Here is a 22,448-nt window from a genome sequence, read left to right as displayed (position 1 = left end):
TCTTTGTTGGGATCAAATACAAGGTGCTGTTTTATTAATACAGAGAAAAGGGAAATCAATTTAAAAATTTTGAATTATTTGATTATAATGGAGTCTATGGGAGACGGGCTTTCCGTAATTAGGAGCTTTCTGGATAATGGGTTTCCAGATAGGGGATCTGTTTTCCAAGGGACCCTACAGAACAGAAGATAGATATCAGTAACAGTTAAATCAACGCCAGAGTAACATTCATTATATTTTTCATTTTTAATTCTTCTCTTCTGTGGTAGCAAAGAAAGCAAGGAGAGCAGTATGGGGTTACCTCTGGTCTAGAGTCAAGGGCCATTTCCTACACTCAGTCAGACGACATTAATTAAAGCATAAGCTGTTGCAAGCAGGGCACAGTCAAAACCGCAATCAGCACTTGATTTGATTTTGAAAGTTTCTTCCTAGAAATACATTTCAACTCAAAAGACCATGGGCTCACACAATAGCGCTGTGTTCTTTGTGCAATAGCTGCTTATTCTGGTGAGCAGGGTGGCACACCTCTTCTTATTAGTACATGAGTTTAATGCATGTGTGTCTGTCTGTAATATAGAGCTGGTGAATGTGATGGTCATTTCTTAAGGAATAGAGTAGTCATTTGTAGAGATGCCTAAGAGGCATCTTAAACTAGCATAATATCCAAGGCTATTGTACTAAAATGATAATTAGTATAGCTATTGGTATATATGGGAGTGTATAGATAGGTCTGTATAAGTATGTGTTTATATGTGCACTGGGGTTCAATTGGAGGGGCTCAATTTGATGGTCTTTTTTCAACCTAACTTAACTATTTAACTATATACAGTGGTGTGAAAAACTATTTGCCCCCTTCCTGATTTCTTATTCTTTTGCATGTTTGTCACACTTAAATGTTTCTGCTCATCAAAAACCGTTAACTATTAGTCAAAGATAACATAATTGAACACAAAATGCAGTTTTTAAATGAAGGTTTACGTTATTAAGGGAGAAAAAAAACTCCAAATCTACATGGCCCTGTGTGAAAAAGTGATTGCCCCCCTTGTTAAAAAATAACTTAACTGTGGTTTATCACACCTGAGTTCAATTTCTGTAGTCACCCCCAGGCCTGATTACTGCCACACCTGTTTCAATCAAGAAATCACTTAAATAGGAGCTACCTGACACAGAGAAGTAGACCAAAAGCACCTCAAAAGCTAGACATCATGCCAAGATCCAAAGAAATTCAGGAACAAATGAGAACAAAAGTAATTGAGATCTATCAGTCTGGTAAAGGTTATAAAGCCATTTCTAAAGCTTTGGGACTCCAGCGAACCACAGTGAGAGCCATTATCCACAAATGGCAAAAACATGGAACAGTGGTGAACCTTCCCAGGAGTAGCCGGCCGACCAAAATTACCCTAAGAGCGCAGAGACAACTCATCCGAGAGGCCACAAAAGACCCCAGGACAACATCTAAAGAACTGCAGGCCTCACTTGCCTCAATTAAGGTCAGTGTTCACGACTCCACCATAAGAAAGAGACTGTGGACCGACGAGACAAAAGTTGAACTTTTTGGAAGGTGCGTGTCCCGTTACATCTGGCGTAAAAGTAACACAGCATTTCAGAAAAAGAACATCATACCAACAGTAAAATATGGTGGTGGTAGTGTGATGGTCTGGGGTTGTTTTGCTGCTTCAGGACCTGGAAGGCTTGCTGTGATAGATGGAACCATGAATTCTACTGTCTACCAAAAAATCCTGAAGGAGAATGTCCGGCCATCTGTTCGTCAACTCAAGCTGAAGCGATCTTGGGTGCTGCAGCAGGACAATGACCCAAAACACACCAGCAAATCCACCTCTGAATGGCTGAAGAAAAACAAAATGAAGACTTTGGAGTGGCCTAGTCAAAGTCCTGACCTGAATCCTATTGAGATGTTGTGGCATGACCTTAAAAAGGCGGTTCATGCTAGAAAACCCTCAAATAAAGCTGAATTACAACAATTCTGCAAAGACGAGTGGCCCAAAATTCCTCCAGAGCGCTGTAAAAGACTCGTTGCAAGTTATCGCAAACGCTTGATTGCAGTTATTGCTGCTAAGGGTGGCCCAACCAGTTATTAGGTTCAGGGGGCAATTACTTTTTCACACAGGGCCATGTAGGTTTGGATTTTTTTTCTCCCTAAATAATAAAAACCCTCATTTAAAAACTGCATTTTGTGTTTACTTGTGTTATCTTTGACTAATAGTTAAATGTGTTTGATGATCAGAAACATTTTGTGTGACAAACATGCAAAAGAATAAGAAATCAGGAAGGGGGCAAATAGTTTTTCACACCACTGTAACTATGTTACAAAGATTAAAAATAAATGAAACAGATCTCTGTAACTGACTATGACACACACACACATCATCATATGAAGGGCTTGCATTGTGGGGATAGGTCGGAGCCCTTTTAGGGGTTCTTTTGCAGTTGTACATTTAGTGGAAAAAACTTAAATCAAACGAGCTATAGCAAGGTGACTGCAACTAGAACTCGGACCTTGTTATGGACTTGTACGGGTGAACAAACAGATATACCCTTTTAAAAATGTAAATAATATTATTCCGTTTTTGGTGTCAGTTGAAGGTGTAGAAAGATATGTAATTTAAAGCTGTCCTGTCAACTATATCCCCACATGGCGGGTACTATTGACTTATAGGCTCAAAATGATAAGATGCCAAATCAGCATCCAGTCAGAAGTTAATAACAGTTTTGTTGTTTGAGATGGATGTTGGACAATGGATATGATGCAACTGTCTGCATGAACCATCTGTGTGATTTGAACTTGGCTGTGTGCACAGATCAGCCCTATTTGGCCCACCATGTTCCAGAAAAGCTAGGATTGTTTGGTGACCTGGCCTGTTATGTGAGCTTAGTGTTGTGTAGTGTGTGGAATTTAATTGCAATGTAAACTGTAAAGGGCATAGGAGCAAGTTATCCTAAATATTGTACATTCATTTGAGTAATATTGATGCTCTACAAATGAATTTCTATTAATTAAAGGTCAGTCGTCTTTTGCTAGGCCATATGATAAAGCCTTTTGGCATTTCTTCATAAATCACCTCCAGGTCAATGGTAAAGGTCAAAGACACAATAATTTTTTTCTTTTAGAGAGATTGTACCAGACAAAGCACATTTATTGACTTTCCCAGCAACTGTCAAGTCACTGTGATCCAAATAAATGTCTTTCTCTACGTCTTTTAATTTTGTAGGGGTAATGATTCTAAGTTAATTTATCTACAACATTAGCTTCTCTGCTTGCTTAAATGGTTTATTAGTCTTGCAGTCCAACAAGCTTGAGTAGAAGCAGTCCATCAGGCACCCATGTGAGACACCGCCCCAACAACCATAATTTAAAACATTATGACAATATCGGAATAAAACAATCTATCTATTCTGTGCTGCGCAATTGGATTAAGCACTTCTTTTAATCATTTTACTGAAAAAAGGAATTCATTGTTTTTATTGTTTGAAAATCAATGGCTGTATTGAATATGCAACATTGAAACTGGACAAAGCACAACCATTTTAGTTTCTCCTTAGACCATTTCTCAAAGCGGCCTCAAATTAAAGGCGAAGGAAAAAATTAAAACTAAGTAAGCTTTATCAGAAAGAGTCCTCTGTGAAAAGAAACACTGCATTCCCTTTCATCTATTCTGTACACATAAGCTTTCCTGTCAGACTTGCTTCTCTCAGCTCAAACCTTTCAGGGCATGGCACGAGCCTGCACAGCTTGATCCTCTATCCCTCTCCCCCTCCCTTCTCGCTTTATACTTCTCCCCCTCCCTTCTCCCTCCTCCCTCCTTCCCTCAGCAGTGAGAGATACAGGCAGCATGAGAGATGCAAGCAGGGAAGTGACACGGACCAAGCTAAAATGGCAGATATTATTTTAAACAGAGAGAGCTTCTAGGGCTGTTTACTCAGGTATGGTAAAGCTTTAATATGCATAAGGAAGATAAACCAGTGCCAGGTCTCATATCCAGTTCTGTTGGTTGTGCTGGTAACTCATACTGGCCAGGCTCAACAGGTGTATCTCGAAAGTACCTTGTCTTTATTGAAGGGCATGCTTCAGAGTCCGAGACTGAAGGGCTATAAGTCTTGACAGTGGTGTAAATATGGGACAATGAACCCTGGTGCAAAACCTGACAGCCTTCATGCTGCACATGCCATTGCTTCTTCTTCCCTCACTAATGCCTGTGAGTCTAAAGCAAGGTCTTTCATTCCATGAAACCTGCTGAGAAACGTATCCCCAGGTGAAAGTAAGATGCACCCCCTTTTTTTTTACAAGTAACATTAATCCATGCCCTTATCCTATCCCTTTTAGACTACTGCAATTCCTACTAACCGGTCTACCAGATTCCCGCCTCTCTTCCCTGCAATCTTAAATCTCAAACTGCAGCTAGAATCCTCTAAGAGCATGTCTTGTCTGGTCCAGTCTTGGCACTTAAGGGTAAATACCCAAACCTTGGTACATGTTTTCACTTTAATTTGCATCTGCATGTTATCCACCTGCTTAGATTGTAAGCTCTACAGGACAGGGACCTCCTTCCTACTGTGGCTTTTAGCACATGGCACTTCATCTCTGTCAATTTATACAAATTTTTTACTATGTTTGTTATTTATTATTTATCATAATGCTTGTCCTCCCTGTGTTCATTTTTCTACTTTGTAAAATTGTATAGTGCTGCGTATTCATGTCGCTCTTTATAAATAAACTTATACATACAGTAAAAAAAAAGAAAACTGCTCCTGGTACTATAAGAGTTAAAATTTCATTTTTTTAACTGGATATTACTCTCTTCTAGGGCAGGGAGCCCTTATACATACAGTAAAAAAAAAGAAAACTGCTCCTGGTACTATAAGAGTTAAAATTTCATTTTTTTAACTGGATATTACTCTCTTCTAGGGCAGGGAGCCCAACTGCACTCTCTGTTCTAGTGATGTGGTTTCTCCTTGCCCCTGTAGAAGTGCAAACCATGTAAACGTGGTGGTAGTGGGATGACATCAGGAAGGCTACCACAGCATGGGAGCCAGAAACATCCCTGGACTAGAACTAAACTCTTATGCATGCTTTAAAGGCATAATTATACATTTTTGGAACTTATGCACAGATTTGGGATCATCAAGAGGGTCAACAATAATTAAAAAAGATGAAGATGTAGTGATCATGCCATATCAATACGGTTATGAGTTCCTATAAATATGCTGCATATATAGCAAAGATGATTAGGGAAATTGTTGTATTACTATGAAGAGAATGGGTCAGATAAGGGGTCAGAAACCTTCAAAATACAGCATTTGCCATTTCTTTATTTTTAAATAATTTGATTTTTTTCAGTAATAACTAGACAATACAGTTATCAGATCCATTATTTAGAAACTTGTTATCCAGAAAGTTCTATCTCCCAGAAGTGCCATCTCCTATTGAGTTTTTTAAGCAAATAGTTCACATTTTTAAAAATGATTTCCTTTTCCTTTGAAATATTCAACCGATTCCTTGTACTTAACCCCAACTAAGATATTATTAATCCTCATTGGAGGAAAAACAATCTTATAGGGTATATTTAATTATTTTTTAGTAGACTTAAGGTATGAAGATCCAAATTATGGAAAGAGCCCTTACCCAGAAAACTCCAGGCCCCCGGCATTCTGGATAACATACCTGTACATCATAGGGGATGTTCACCAAAGTAGGTGAGTTCTTTCTATACTGTGGAAACAAACATGGGTGTAGAGGTTCTAGAGGATGCTGGGTATTCCAGATCAGAAATAGCTGGAGAGCTACAGGTTGCAGAACCCACTAAGAGTGAAGGAGGCTTCAATGTACCTGCTGTGCCCTCTAAATAAAACTGCAGTGAACAAAACGGCAGAGGTGATGACATGATTTTTCAAGTTAATGTGATGGGTATTGTGATTTTATATGGGTGATTAGCTTTATAGGACCATCTGGTATCCCCAGGTGTTTTTGTAATGATGTGGTACATTTCAACTTCATTTGAATATTAAAAATGACAAGCATATTAAAATCATCTTTTATTCCTACGTAAGAAGAAGATTTAAAGACTGACAGCGGTTTAAACAGCCAGAAGTCTAAAATAAAGAAATGAATTTGTGTTTGAGTGCTCCCACCTGTGCTGTGCCTAAAGAAATCCCTTGTTTGATATGTACAGAATGTGTGTGCCAGACGGTTCTGCCTTCAAAACAGCAGGTTTTGTCTTCAAAGTTTGAGATCCATTATTTTGTATTATTGTAGTATAAAGTGAAACTATGCCCTTTCAGGTCCACTGTACAGCTGCATTCTGCAGAGCTTAGTTTTTAGAAGGATAAAATCGAGCAAGGATATATGGGATTTTATGTTAGTAGAATACTTTGTCTTGTGCATGTGTTCCATTTTAGACAATGCATTATAATCCTTTTGTAATAACTGGCTGGCAGTAAACAAGTATGATACAAAAGCCCCATTTCTTATAGAGGTATGTTTTATACAGTCTTCCTAATAGGCCTTTTTAACAATTTGTGGCTACCTATCTGGCAAATTGACATAGGAACAAGGAAAGGTTCAGTCATTGGAGGGTGGCAAATGCTGAACCTATCCTTCTCCTTTAAAGGAAACATATACTTATGACAATATATATATATATATATCTAAAGCAATGAAAAGCAGGCACTCACGTGATGTTGGAGCCAAAGATGCCTGGGTGCAGTATATGCATGTGTAGTACAAAAATAGAAAGCATGCCGCACTCACAGGACTTAGTGCAAAAAAAGAAAATTTATTAAGTCAGACTAACGTTTCGGCCGTCTCTTCAGCCTTTTTCAAAGTGAATAAACATAACCAACAACCCACATTTAAACCAAACTTGGTGCCAAAATACAGTTTATGACGTCACACTATGAATTAGCTTAACACCACCCACCAACCGTGCACCAATTAAACATAACTGTAAAGTAAAAACTTCAAAAAAATAAATAAATATAGGTGTATACTATGTCAACTATAGAAATATATATATCATTTTAGATTTTATGGTGTTAGAAGTTTGTGTTAATATCATGAATGTGTAACTGGAGCACCCTCTGTCTTTCTGCCAAGATAAAGCAGAACTGTAAAAACAGTAAAGCAAGAGGCATCCTCTGACATGTGTCTGCTCAGTTCTATTGCTCAAAATGAGAGTGGCGTAGGGGGGCAGGGCCAAAGGTGCTTCCCGTAGATGTGTGCCCCAACCTTCCAGTATTTTCAGACTAGTATTTTCAGACTAGTATTTTACATTTTATGTATCTGGGTTTGACTTTCATATATGCTTTGCCACATATTTACTGACTGAGCGGTGCAGTAAGAACAATGAACAGGACAGGAATATTCATAGATATATATTGATTAAAACACAGTACCATAATTGTAAAACTAACTATATACTGTAAGGGGGTGAAAGTGTATGTCAATATTTTGCTAATGCTTGACCAGTAGATGGAGATAATGTAATGTAAAACCTTATGGGGCTATGTAATAAAAGGCACTCAGTTTGGCCAGACATTTTATTGGTTACTATGGGTTACTGCTCCTGGGCAAACTTAGTGCCTTTTAATACACATGGGTATAAGTGTAATTACTGTTACTAACCGCTAGAGGGAAAAATGCTTGAAATATGCCAGAAGCAAGTTGTCCAGAAGGGCCCAGAAAAGGAGGTAGAGAACAACTGAGAACCTTTAAACTGTTACTATAGTTCCTGCAGTTGATGACTATTAAAATTGCTGGATAGTGGAGTGGAAGTACAGATTGCAGGGAAGGGGTTTTTTATGGATTGTGGGATAATGGTTTTCCAGTATGATGCCTTGCTTTTATTTGTCTTCAGTCTTGTTGTTATGATGGTTATAATGCAGTAGCGAGCTTTAAAAAAAAAAAAATAATTCCAGTTTGCTTTGTCCAAACCAATAATCCATTTATGTATCTTGTGTATAGTACAATGATTATATTTTGTTGTATTTTTTACAGAATGTAGTTCAGTTATCCTTCTTTTATTGGGAGTAGTAAATGTCCTCAACTGCTTAACACTGTGCTCTCTCTTCAATTCTTAGGTGCTTTACATTGACGTTAGCTACAGCAGATAGGACCAAACTGTCGGCCTATTTATCAATTTTCGAGTTTGTGAAGTCTAAATTGAATAAACCTGCATATCGAATGCTCACTTATTTATTAATGTGGTAAACTTGTGTGATTAAACTCGAAGAAAACACGAAAGCTCAAATATCTCAAATTGAAAATATGGCTTTACTTTTTGAAGGACAACTCCCCTTAACTTCTATAGAAACTTGCAAGCTTTTAGATGGTGAATTTTTACATTCGAGTTTTTGGGTTTTTTCGCACTTAAAAAATACCAGTCATTCAACTCGAATGTTGATAAATCTCACCCTTAGGGGCTGATTCATCAAAGTACGAGTTTAAATCCCGAAATGGGTAAAATTCGGATTAGATACTATAATTTATGATAATTGCAAATATCATGAAAATGCTTACGAAAAAATCGTATTAGTCTCAATAATATTGTATGTGCGATCCAAAAGTCACAAAATTTTCATATCCAAACGATCATAAACGGCGGGAAAACCTTTCTGACTTTGAACCTTCAGTGCATGTTTTTGGAAGCCTCCCATAAGACTCAATGGCACTCCAACCTGGCCAAAGGAAAGTCACGATACCGAAGCTTGAATGAATCCAAAACTTTTGTACTCAGCACGACAAATACAGCAGAAATTGTTGCAGAAATTGACGCTTTTTTTGTTGCAAAGTAGGAAAAAGTTCTGCAAATTAATGGAAAAGTCGCCAAAAAGTACACATTACTAAAACTTACAAAAAAATATGATTTTTTTGTAGTAGGAAGAGATCGTACTTTAATAAATGAGACCCTTAGGGGGAGATTTACTAATCCACGAATCCGAATCCCGAAAGGGAAAAAATCGGATTGGAAACAAAAATTTTGCGACTTTTTCATCGGCTTCGTGATTTTTTCGTATTTTGTGCGACTATTTCGTTGCCATCGCGACTTTTTCGTATTGAACGATCGTGAATGGTGGAAAAACCTTTCCAACTGTGCGTTGTTTTTGGAAGCCTTCTATAGGAATAAATGGCACTCTGCAGCTCCAACCTGGCCCAAGGAAAGTCACGATACCGAAGCTTGAATGAATCTGAAACTTTCGTACTCGTTGCGACAATATGATTTTTTTGCGACGGCGACGGAAAAGTCGCTGAAAATATACGACAAATTTGCGATGGCGACGAAAAAGTCGAAAAAAACATGCATTCGGATGCTTTCGGTCCGTTCGTGGATTAGTAAATGTGCCCCTTAGTGTACAAAGTAAGAGAGCAAGTATACATAGGGATGCACCCTGTACTTTGTATGTCGTAGCTGTACAGTTTCCAGCCTAAGTCTGGTTTTAATACCCAAGTTTTTAAAAAATGATTACTCATATGTTAAACTTTTAAAACAAACCCTGTTAAGGGAAAGGAGATTGGATTTGGCAGAGTGACATCTGTTTCTTAGAGATATTTCATATTGTTCCCAGCCTTGATGAAAGCACTGGGACCAAACAATGTAAAACTGCAGCATTGATTTGCGCTTGGCTTTCATCCTTTCATTTTCTTTTCATTCATCCTGAACATACGTTTGATTACCTGCACCGAAACACAGCATTAAAAGAACGGTTATGATTCTCCTTTGTGATTTTCCTGCCGTTGTGCTGGCAGTGGGATCAATACTGCAAAGGCACATTCGCTTTGCTTGTTCAACTAACCATGACAGGGGAATGCTCGAGATGTGCTTTCATACTGCAATAGTGTCAGGACGAGGAGAAATCACCCATATCAAGATCATTTTTGCAATTATTCCATATCTATTACCATTTTTCACCTAGCACAAAAAATAGGACTTGACATTTTCTGTTTTCGAAAATACGTGTTTTTTTTTTCAAAGTAAATTCCTAGATCATAACTGCTGACCTGTGGCTTTGTGCGGTATCTCAGTGTTTGGAGGGGAACAGAGGAACACATTTATGTAATGTATACATGATCAGAAACCAAATCTTAAAAATAAGAGGTTTGATCATGTCAGTTTGATTAAAGACAGATTCTTATATGCTAGCACAGTGGTCCCCAACCAGTGGCTCGGGAGCAACATGTTGCTTCCAGGGGTCACAAAGAAGGCGCTTATTTTTGAATTTCTGGCTTATAGGCAAGTTCTGGTTGCATAAATTCCAGTTGTACTGGCAAACAAAGCTTTCTGTAGGCTGCCAGGCCACATAGGGGCTACAAAACCAATCACGGCCCTTATTAGGTACCCCCAAGTACATTTTCATGCTTGTGTTGCTTCCCAACTCTTATTTTTTTAATGTGGCTCACGGGTAAAAAAGTTTGAGGACCCCCATGCAAGCAGCTTTATTATCCTTGCCATATCTAAAGGACTTATCTAAAGGCTTCAGATACTGTAGCACTGATTTTACCCGAATGTACCAGAATCTTATATTTCCAATTCCTTAACCTCATTTCTCAGAATTCACAATTAATCAGTTGGTTTATGTACCTCATTTTAAAGGGCAAGGAAGGTAGGATTTACATTTTTGGTTGACAATATGATAGGCACACCCTTGAGTATAACTACTACATTTTTCACTGAACCACTGCTCCATTTTGGGAAAAAATGTGGCCTGTCGAAAAACAAAATAAAAGACTGCCATGCTATCATTTTACTTGCTTTTCCCAGACATTTGTCTATCCTTTAGTGAATATTTTCTATTGTAGGAGAAGCTAATTTTCTGTGTTCAGTGCTCAGGGTTTGCTGCCAACTGAAGCAGAAGACCTGATACCTCCCTCCTCAAACTTTACCCTGTTCCTACTGTAAGGGCTTTGAGCTTGAGGGCACGTTGCCATGTAATCTGACTTAAAAACACCACATCATTTTTTTACAACAATAAATTGCTAAATTATTGTACAGGTATGGGACCTGTTATCTGGGAACCCGTTAACCAGAAAGCTCTAAATTACAGGAAGGTCATCTCCCATAGACTCCATTTTAATCAAATAATTCAAATTTTAAAAAAAATATTTATCTTTGTAATAATAAAACCGTACCTACTTGTATATGAAAAAAATGCTTGTTCTACAGTTTGTTTTGTAACAGTGAACTCTAAAGCTAGCAGGGGTAGCTTTTTGCTGGCTCCAAAAAGTATCTTCTGAGACTAGGTTCCCACCTTAAGTTTTAACTTCGCTAAAATGGCACTTCCTGTTCACCATAAACTAACTAGATTAATCAAAGTGAATTAGATCGTTGCACTTTTGAAGCAAATAGTTTAGATTTATTTTTTTTTAAGAAAAATGAAACAGTTTTATAAATGTTAAAATGTAAATTTCATGTAAATGTAAACTCTCCTGCCTCACTGGAAGTCTTATGTTTTCACTTTCTGGCCTTCCCTGAATGTCAGATGTCATCACTCCTCTCTCAATGTTTTAAAGGAGAAGGAAAGGTAAAAACTAAGTAAGCTTTATTAGCTTTTACAGAATGCTCTAATTGGTGGTATTGGGTTCCATAAACTAGTGAACAATCTGGGTGAATCAACAATATGGGCAACATTTTGTTACCAGTAATTTTAATTTTGAAGTTCTTCTGTATTTTGTGGAGCATACAGGAAAATCATCATAAAATTATATAATAATAGAAAGTCTGAAGTAAACTACACACACACTAAAACAGTGATCCCCAACCAGTGGCTCGGGGGCAACATATTGCTCACCACTCCCTTTGATGTTCCCAGCGGCCACACAGTAGGTGCCATTTTTAAATTTCTGACTTGGAGTCAAGTTGTGGAAGCACAGAGACACAGGGCAGAGCCTCCTGCAGGCCAGCAGTCCACATGGGGTTTCCAAATAGCCAAACATGCCTTATTATTATAAGGATGCCAAAATAGAACCAATAAACCAATTTCACCTACAGGTTGGTCCCAACATACAACTTTAGTTTCATTAAATTTTGTGAATAATGTATCAATAATAATGACAAGTGGCTTACCCCCAATAAGCCAAAATACTTATCTGAAGAAATGCTTTACTTAATATGCAGCTCATATTCTCATACCTCTTTCAGCAAAAGTTTAGCTCCTACTTCTTTAGCATTCAAGGGACCAACTTTGAGAATCAGTTAGTTATACTGTTGCGTTTAATGATTCATTCCACTCTCAGCTGCGTCTGCCTGAAACGGGAACTGTTCGCCTTCCACTAGGCATTTGGGAGCTTGATACATTATTCACAATCAATCCCATTATGGCTAAGATTTATAGGTAATATCCTGTATCTGATGAAAGACCCGCAGACATAATGTGCTGTCTCTTAAGATGAACCTCTTAGTTTATCACTGCAGAACCTGAAGTCATGGCGTATGACACTAAGGGCTCTGTGAAAGAAAGAATTTTATGATTATTTAAAATATCTTATGTGCAGAGTTGTTTTTAGCAGTGGTGGGCTTCATTCTTAAACAAACTTTGTGGGGCCCCATTATATTTATAGCTCTGTCTAACTTATGGGCCTTCAGCTGGGATTTGCCATTCAACAAGAACTGAAGGGCCACAGGAATATCATTCTTCTTAGGTACAGCTGCCACTTTGTGTTGAACATCGCAATCACTCCTAGGGACACTGTGCCACATAACTACGTATACTTAGGGACAGGACTAGCACCTACCATGCGAATAAGCTAAGGCCAATTGTATTCTTTAACACAACTTTCCCATTTCAGGGATGCACCGAATCCAAGATTCGGTTGCCTTCGGTTCCAGATTCAGCCAAATCTTTCATGCAGGATAGTTGGTTACTCAACCTGTATCAGTCCCAAAACAGTAAAAAAGTTAATTAAATATTTTCGTTATTAGGCTCAGAAACTATTTTTTACTTAGATTATTTGCAATAAATAAAAACACATATAATACCACATATATTTGCATTTAATCCTATCTAGTTTGATTATGCAGCAAAGCTTAATTCCTGTAAGTGCTCTGCAGAAATATATCATCAATGTGCAGTAAAATGTGTCAATGGAAAGTAAACACTAGCAAAGGTAAAAACATTAGAGCAATGAAATTAGGATGAAACATATGCTCATAAGTATTTTAAAATTCTCACCCGCAGTATAGGTGGGCCCAGGTGCTCATGCCCCAGACCTTCAGCTAGAGGGAGCCATCATGGCAGGCACTCCGGTATAGTTAGTGAAGAAAAGCGATTGTTCACGAGAGATTGAAGTAAAATCACAAAACTTTTATTAAGCTAAGAGGCTCTCTGTATCATGTGTTAGCTTAATAAAAGTTTTGTGATTTTACTTCAATCTCTCGTGAACAATCGCTTTTCTTCACTAACAATACCGGAGTGCCTGCCTTCTAAAAACATTAGAGACTTTATAGCTTCCAACTACTGTTCCTACATTAAGGAATAGGCCTTGTGTGCTTCCTATAACCCTTGCTCTACCATTTTGCCAGGGGGCATTGGAATTTGGAAACGTAACACATTAAGTGGTATTATTAACCATTTCTGCAGGCAGGGTCTAGGGCAGTGATCCCCAAACAGTGTTTTTCTAACATCTGTTTGCTCCCAGCCCCCTTGAGGTTGCTCACAGTAACCACAATGTAGGTCACTGATTTTCGAATTCCTGGCATTAAAGTCTTGCAGGTACAAATAAAAAAGTATACTCCTGAACAGGGGCTGATACAGACAGGCAGTACACATTGGACTACAGACAGCAAATGAAATAACCTCCAGCAACTTTTTTCACATTCATGTGGCTCCCTGCCACATTCTGCATTTGGGATGAAAAGTTTGGGGCCTTGTGGCCTAGAGAATAGGACATTACACTGGTTTTGGCGTTGAGGACATGACAAATAAAGACTGTACAAAAGGCTGGGAATGAGCATTTATTTTTTAGGTGTACCCTGTATTGGGTATGTGTATAGTTTTGCACGTTTAAATATGTAAATAACATGGTGTATAAACCATACAAAATATATAAGTCCAACTAAAAGGTTGCTCAGAATAGAAGCATCTATAACATACGAAAATGATAATTAAAGGTGAATTTTCCTTTTAAAAACACAGTGTCTACAGATTGATTGTTTCTGAGCACAGCGTGTCTATGAATCTAATTAAATTTGTATAGCTTGTGGCAAAAAAAGCAATGACTAAGGCTTGGAATGCAAGATCAAATAAAAGATTTATTACAAAAACTAAGGATTATTAAGAACAGATAAACATTTTGATATTGACAGTAAGAACCCCATTAAACCTCTAAAGGGTTTTTACTAAAAAAAACCAATAATTCTGGTTTCTGAAAACCTTTTCAATATGTAGAATAGGTGTGATGAGAATATTTGGTTTGGTGCTTTAAAATAAAACAAAGCGGTAGAATTTATGTTTAACTTTATCCTCCTACTAACTATTCCTTTACTGAGTACGGCATAGGATGAGCTGCAATTTACACTGTACTTTGCTTGGATATCTGGTTTGAGACCATCACTAAGGGGCACATCATTGTTGTGTTGCTCAGTTATTGATCACTTGCCAACGGGAGCAAGTGCTGTTGGATGTGGAGCCCTGCACTTTAAGCCTACTGGTAATTACAGGGCTCTGGTGCTCCTTGTGTCTATTGGCATTCTTATTGGCATTCAGACCTGCAAGCTTATATGCTGCTCCCCAGAACTATATTATTGAAAAATGCACAGGTCTTTTCTTCCATTCTGGCTCAAGTTCTTAGTTACAGAGCACTGGGCATAGTTGCCATCTGCACTCAAGGTGAAGAGCACAGCTCTGTTAGCCATAGGTGGGCAGCAAGTATAGTGCACCAATGCTCCTTTTACCCCTTGGCGATCATTCAGATTCACAAGCTAGGAAATGTCCATATGCCTGCTTTTCATGAATACAGTTCTTCTCTATGTAGGCAGCGCTGTATTCATGAAAACTGCAAGTATTTGTGCTCTAAAATGGGCGCTTAATACAGCGCAGAGTGCAAAGTACAGAAAATGCAGAAGGTTTCTGCACTTTGCACCCTGCAAATTGGCAGCCTTGTGCCTGTATGTTGGGGCACAGAGTGAGTGAATTGCCACTACAATGTTCACCTGTACTGCCTCCTCAGTGTAACAGAAAAGTACTTGATTCAGGTTTATAAAGGAAGGGCAAAAACTAAAACATGAAGATTAATGTTATCAGCCTACAGATAATAGAAGTTCATTCAAGCAAAAAGGGACATAGTTGCTTTTAGCCAAATGAGCATAAACTGAGGTTTTCTTCCTGGGCACGTTAAGCCTACCATGTATGTGTGCCAAGTGAGGCAAGTAGAATTGGAAATGGGTAAGAAGGCATGACTGTGCCCTGCTCCTTTCAAAGACATTAGGTAATGTATTGGCACCTTGTGCATCAATATATTGCTACAACCCAGTGAGCTTGTTATGTAACAATGGCCAAAATGTACTCTTATATTGTAGCCAATATTCTAATGCTGTTAGTATAATATAGACAAACATTTGGTCCAATTTTAAAAATTACAAATTATGTTTGTGCTTTTGTTACTATTTATTACTGATATTGCATTATTGGGTTTCTTTTTGAATAAACAAATGTACAGGTCTGTTAAACCATACTTTTCCTTCTAACCATATATTCCTTTAATCCCAGGTATTTCATCTTGGACTTTGACTCTGGGATCTTGCAATATTATGTGACAGAAGCGAGTAAAAATCAGAAACCACGTGGATCCCTGTCTCTTTCTGGATCAGTGATTTCACTAAGTGAAGAGGCACCTAATGTGATAATTGTATATTCTACCAATGGAGAAATGTACAAGCTCAGAGGTAAATAAAAATGTATGTTTTGTTTATAATGCTTTAGCTATATAAATAAATAATGATGATCAGTATATTTATGATTAAAATCAAGGTAATAGGCAGATTTTGGTCCTGCCCATGAAATTCCTGAAGTTCAATATGGAAAAGGGCTAGGCCAGTGACCCCCAACCAGTGGCCCCTGAGCAGCATGCTGCTTACTGCAGACTTTGATGTTGCTCCCAGTGGCCTTAAAGTAGGTGCCCATTTTTGAATCTCTGGCTTGGAGGCAAGTTTTGGAAGCCCCGTAACAGAGCCTCTTGCAGGCAAGCAGTCCACATGGGGCTACAATAGAGCCAATAACAGTCATTATTTGGATCCCCAAAGAACTTTTTCACCAACACTTTTTACCTCTAATTGTACAAGTAAAAAAGGTTGGGAATTCCTGGGCTAGATATTAGAAATACTAGTGACATTTATAGGCAAATCTAAGTGTGAGATGGGCTGGAGGGCCAGTTCAGAGACACCGGATGTAGACTTTATCCATTACCAGATGTGGTCCTTAGGCAAGTGGATTTTCCACCTTGACTGATAAAATTGGAACAAGACCCAATCTGATATAATACACAAAGCGGATATTTGGGCCTTTATGTAGTCCAACAGGCTACCAAAAGAGACAAGCTTCTAATGGTAGCTTAGATGAGCCTCACCTGAGTGCCATTGCCTGTTGGCAGTTTAAAAAATTCCACACCGATGTGTAGCTGGTACTCTGTGTTTCAGGCAGGTTTTCGTAGTACAGGTATGGGGCCTTTTATCCAGAATGCTCGGGACCTGGCGTTTTCCCAATAAGCAAACCATACCTTAAGTCTATTAAAGAATCTTTTAAACATCAAATATACCCAATAGGATTGTTTTTCCATCAATATGGATTTATGTAGCTTAGTTACCATCAAGTACAATGAACTGTTTTATTATTATAGAGAAAAAAGAAATCATTTTCTAAAATTTGAATTATTTGCTTACAGTGGAGTCTATGATGGCCTTCCTGTAATTTAGATCTTTCTGAATAGCAGATTTCATACCTAGTATCATTCGCAAGTTGTGTGCACCATCTTTATTGACCTATTTTTGTTTTGTAGATCTTTTTCTGTCTCTTCAAATTTCATTCTGAACTTTATGTATTATCCTCTCTCCTGATCTTATTTAGCATTCAGGATTGGATGCCTTGCCTAGTGTATCCTTTGGCTCCCTGGAGAGATGTCATATTGCCTGCAGTTGTACAGGCTATCAGCTGTTCATGGCTGAAAGACCTGTATTTCCTCTCTCCTCTTCATTACCTTTTGGAAGGGATCCCACTGTCAGACTGCCTGATAGTGCTGGTGTATGAACAAATTCTTGGGTACTGAGAGCCTGATGTTTGGATTATAAAAGTTTCTCTTGCTGCTCCAGTGTTTTATGAAGGTGTACTGGGCTGTCAAACTGTGCAGGCCATTATCAGTGATCATGTGTGGACAAGAGGACCACTGTTGTGAGAAGTGAGATTAAATTACTTACGTGACATTAACAGAAGGAGCTTTGTCTGTATAGTTTCTGCACTGTGTAGGTGATATATAGCTTTCATGTTGAGGGAAAAGAAAGATCTTCTGTTCTAACTAAATTTACACAAACAATTTACCTGGAAGACGAAGGAGAAATGAAACACATAAACTTAGAAATAAGAAATCTTTCCTCGATACTTAAAAACCTGTATAATATTTTTCCATTTACTTGTAAATGCCTCATTTTCAAAATTAGTTTTGAAAAACATGAATTTATTTTTTTTGTAAACAGGTTTACATTTGCATAGAGGTATACTTCCTTCTAGTCATAAAATTGCAGTTGTTTGTTTAGCAGAAAGTTAAGAATAATTAATGGTCTTTACATAAATTACATATTGTTGCTCCAAAGCTTGGAAACATAGGAAGAGAGAAGGTCATACTGTATTAATAAGCTTTTGTTTGTTTCTGACTGCCTTTACCTGACTTGTCAACACGTTATTGGGGGCCAGAATTGGGGGCGCAGAATTATTTTCACAGTGAACATATTTTCCCTGCCCATGTTTATAGCTCTAAAGCTGGACAAGACTGGTGCATTTATGTACAAACATAATTGAAAAATTTCACAGTGCGAATGTCCTTAAAGCTTTTTAAATATGGCATATTTGCAAATTGTGAATATTTATACATACACTCTGCGTACGAGTTAGACCTCAACTTTAGTGGTCGAAAAATATTCCCTAAACTACTAAATTCCAAATTGGGAATTTATATTCGCAAAGAGAAAATCTGAGCTATATTCTCACATAATAAACGCACACAGACGGCATGCTCACACAAAACGCAATCTCATCTGCAAATTTTTGTGTGCAATTCGCATTTTATTGCAATTTGCAAAATTTTCGTATTTTTTGCGATTTTTTCGGCGTCTTTACGATTTTTGCGAAAAAACGCGAGTTTTTCGTAGCCATTACGAAAGTTGCGCAAAGTCGCGATTTTTTCGTAGCGTTAAAACTTGCGCGAAAAGTCGCGCCTTTTTCGTAGCGTTAAAACTTAAAAGGCGCGGCGTTTCGCGCAAGTTTTAACTCTACGAAAAAAATCGCAAGTTTTAACGCTACGAAAAAATCGCGACTTTGCGCAACTTTCGGAATGGCTACGAAAAACTCGCGTTTTTTCGCAAAATTTTTTTCCACAAATGGTTGTATGAGCATGTTTTCACCTAAATGCTTACATTTTGCACTGCTGTGCCCGTCTTTCCTTTTTTTGCAAATTGCAATAAAATGCGAATTGCACACAAAAATTTGCAGATGAGATTGCGTTTTGTGTGAGCATGCCGTCTGTGTGCGCAAAAAGTTGCGATAATTTCCGAAAAAATCGCAAAATACCGATCATTACGAAAAAAACGCAATCGGACGCATTCGGCCCGTTCGTGGGTTAGTAAATGTGCCCCTAAGAGTGTCTAGATCTGTACAATTCTAAATGAGCAAATTTCTGGCCACCCATGCACTGAGCCAAATAGGTTGGCAGTAGTATTTATTTTTATTAGATATTTGTGTTTTCCATTCTTTAAATTGGCCCTTCTATACTATTCTGAATCAGTGTAATTGAAAGTTGTTTCCCTTGTTTGTAATGATCATCTCTGCCATGTGCACAGTCAAAGCCTAGATCCATTTTTTCAGCACCTCAACGATCTTCTATAAACTCTCTGTAACATTCCTATGCATTTTATGTTTTCTAATGAAATGTGGTCTTGGTAAATACAATTGCCAGTAGCTCGTTATCAATCTGAGTGTAATTTTGCACAGATGAGTATGCTTACATACAGTATGATTTTGGTTCTCTTGCCGAAGATATCCGCTTAAACAGTTCTTCTGTAGAAACACCTGCTACCTCCAGCTGTCTGCTTGGGTTCAAATATGGGAGAACAGCTGCTATAATCATTATTTCTGCCGGTTCTCTTTAGTGCACTTTGGTATTGTGGCCCCAGTGAGACTTTCTGAGAAGTACTGTTAGACTAGAGCCAGTTGGTGTATAACATTCCAGGTCCTGGATAGTGCCATAATTCTTCATAAGGTCTCATTATCTGGTGACAGGATGTCCCTACCCAAGCATTATCTTCTTCTATTCCACAACTGGCCTCAGAAGAGTTTTGTCATAACAATAAGAAACCTTGCTGCTTAGCTTTTAGCTTGGTAATAACTTTAGTGCAAACGGCTTAATTCCCCCCCAAATTCCCCTAGTTTCAGTCTTGCAGGTGAGACTTAAAATTATTTCTTTTTGCCAGGGGACCCAAATAAAGTTTCAGAATCAACATTCACATTCAAAAAAGCATAATGAAAACCCTTGTTGGCCCATAGGTTTTCAAACAGTGGCATAGAACAAACCATTCCACAGTGAGAGCTGGTTCTCCTGAAACAAAATATATGATGTCAAGTAGTTGTGTTCTGAAAAGAGAATTCTTTATACAGTTAAAATTAATATTTGTGTTTAAATTATGCAGATTGATGACCAAGTGCCTAAATAAGAGACCTGTATTATAATGAACTAAGAGAGGTTAAATAGGTTAGCTATAACACAGCAACAAAAAGAAACTCTAAAAAATTCCTTATATTTGTACTATGTATAAATGTTAGGGATGCACTGATGCCCAGATTTGGCCCAGCACATTTCCAAGCTTCGGATTCCGCACAGTCCCTATTTCTTGGAAAGTCTTGTGAATTTACTGGACACCGGATACTTGAAGATGATGGGTAACATTTCTGAGCAGGTCTAAACTAGCAAAAACCATTCTAATCTATACGCAACATTGCTAAGAAGTATGAAAAGTTTAACTTTTTCTACACAAGAAAAAAATCCCAAATAATAGCAAATTCCCATAATGTAAAAGATGATACTGATGATGTTTTTGGGGCTTTTGTTTGCACCAGTAAGTACCATATAGCAGACTCTGTGACCGGGTGGGGACAGGTGAAGTCTCTTTGGGGTGCAAAATGTTAGGTAACACCAAGTGAACGTAATTACTTTCCTGAAACCCCAGACCTGTGCTCCTGTTAGCTTCTGTATGATCACCATGACCGATCCTCTTGCAGTGAAAAGCCAAAATGTAACAAAAAACTGGCTTTCTCTCTACTGCACATGTGTTGCTGGGGTAGCGAAGAAAAAAAATGGGGATGAAGAGAATTACTCTAAGGTGTTTGCTGGAAGAACCCCGAGCTGGGGCAGTTTTCTACATACAGGAGCACCGGCCTGGGGTATTAGGTAAGTGAATACAATCACTGGGGGGTGCTGAAATTTTGGCACTTCCAACGTGATTTGCACTTTCCTTCTCCTCAAGTTGCCACAAACAAACAAACTGGTGGAATCCAACAGTGCTCTGGGGGATGTGGGGGCAGAGGAAAACTAAGAGTGCTGAGTTTTTTCTCATGGGGGCACTGGATCATTGTAGTTAGACCACTAAAATTAGGGTCAGGATTTGCTTCACTAGTCACTTTTTCACTATTTTTTGTAGACAGCTTTGGCCAAATCCAAATGTTATGGAAGGAGAACATTGCATATAACAATATAAAAACAACCATGCTGTAGAAATCAATCTTATTATTTTTAACTTGTTTGAATTACAAAAAAGGTAATTATGTGACTTCATAATACACCAACTTTATTATATGTAAAGTGTTTGAATTACAAAAAGGTAATTATTTGATCTCAGTAATGGTTGGTAATTAACTTGATAGGAGACATTGTGGTTGTAACAATGAGTGACAGATCTATATTTACATGAAAATTTACATATCTTATAACATTTGGAAACTGGCTTTTCATTTGATAAATAACTGAGGATCAAATAGATTTCATATGTCAGAAATAATTACTTGCAGGCTAAATCATAAGATGTGCCCAGATTTTTTGCCTTGTTAAGTAAATCCTGATGTTCAGTTCCCACCACTAGAAGTAATGTTAATTGACCGATGGAAATGCTGCTGATTATTTGGAACGGGTTCAAGAAAAGTTTTATTTTCCATGGTGCCGTCCAGAATTTTTAGAAATAAAAAAAGCTTCAGTTCTTAACTGGAGTGTTTGATTTTGTGTCTTTCTGGCAAAAAGTCCCACAAGAGATGTCTTTAGCTTTATAATAACTGCTTACCAGGGGGTACAGCTGACATAACCAATGGTATAGCTTGCTGGACAACTTTCCAAACACTATAATATCTTTTTCTATATTAGAAGCTTTTCTCTCTTTGTAACAATCTTCATCTTTTGTGAAAGTACATGTACTGGGGAACTCCAGTCTTCCAACAGTTTTTAATGCCAGTCCTGCTGGCAAAGATTTTTGCAAATTGGTGGATACTCTGAAACAAGTATTTAAGTAGACATATAGGGGCCGATTCACTCAAGGTCGTTAACGGTTAACACATAGTTTTTTGTGTTAAAAAGCGTGCGATAATTAAGTACCGATTCATCAAAATCATTTCGCATGCGTAAAAAAGCGCATTATCGCAAAGCGTTATTTCCATCGCATTGCGGTAATTATTGAATAGAAATAATACTAACGCATTATTCACAAACACACATGAAGCATTAAACGCGTGAAATATCGACGTAATCTGTGCTAATATTAACACCTACTTGGTGCATCCTAGTGTTTTCAGAGAAAGGGTAATTTTCATAACGCTAGTTTTCAGAAAGTAATGGTTATGTGTGTAATAGCGTGCGCTAATATTGCGTGCTCTGAAATATATCGCACGCAGCAGAAAATAACGCTTGAAAATCGCCAGATAAATAACGACAAGAACATCAGTCTTTAACTCTAAAAAAATAAGAAGGGATAATATTTTTAACGCATGCAATGAATAGAACTTGTTTTTTCTACCTTAAGTGACTTGGCCCCATAGAGGGTTATTACATGTATTTTATATTGAAAATGAAAAAGAAAAAAAGTGCTCTAAATAAATTGCTGTTTTTCATTAAAACATTATTCATTTTTTGCTTTATAACTGTGTTGTTTCAAGGCATTTGTTGTTAAAAAATCCCACCACGCACAATATACAGATGTTTC

At 37.8% G+C, this 22,448-nt stretch overlaps 1 protein-coding gene across 1 annotated transcript in view; it reads left to right on the top strand.

Annotated features, from left to right (window-relative positions):
• Positions 1-22,448, top strand: part of osbpl10 (oxysterol binding protein like 10) — a 205,078-nt gene that overhangs the window by 57,454 nt on the left and 125,176 nt on the right. The window contains exon 2 of the mRNA XM_002941816.5: positions 15,715-15,890. Coding sequence (XP_002941862.1) covers positions 15,715-15,890 — 176 coding nt within the window. The remainder of the gene's footprint in view (positions 1-15,714; positions 15,891-22,448) is intronic.

The sequence above is a fragment of the Xenopus tropicalis genome, chromosome 6 (genome assembly GCF_000004195.4).
Source record: "Xenopus tropicalis strain Nigerian chromosome 6, UCB_Xtro_10.0, whole genome shotgun sequence".
NCBI classification, from domain to species: Eukaryota; Metazoa; Chordata; class Amphibia; order Anura; family Pipidae; genus Xenopus; species Xenopus tropicalis.
The sequence above is the reverse complement of the archived record's forward strand: the minus strand, read 5'-3'. Positions and strand labels throughout refer to the sequence as shown.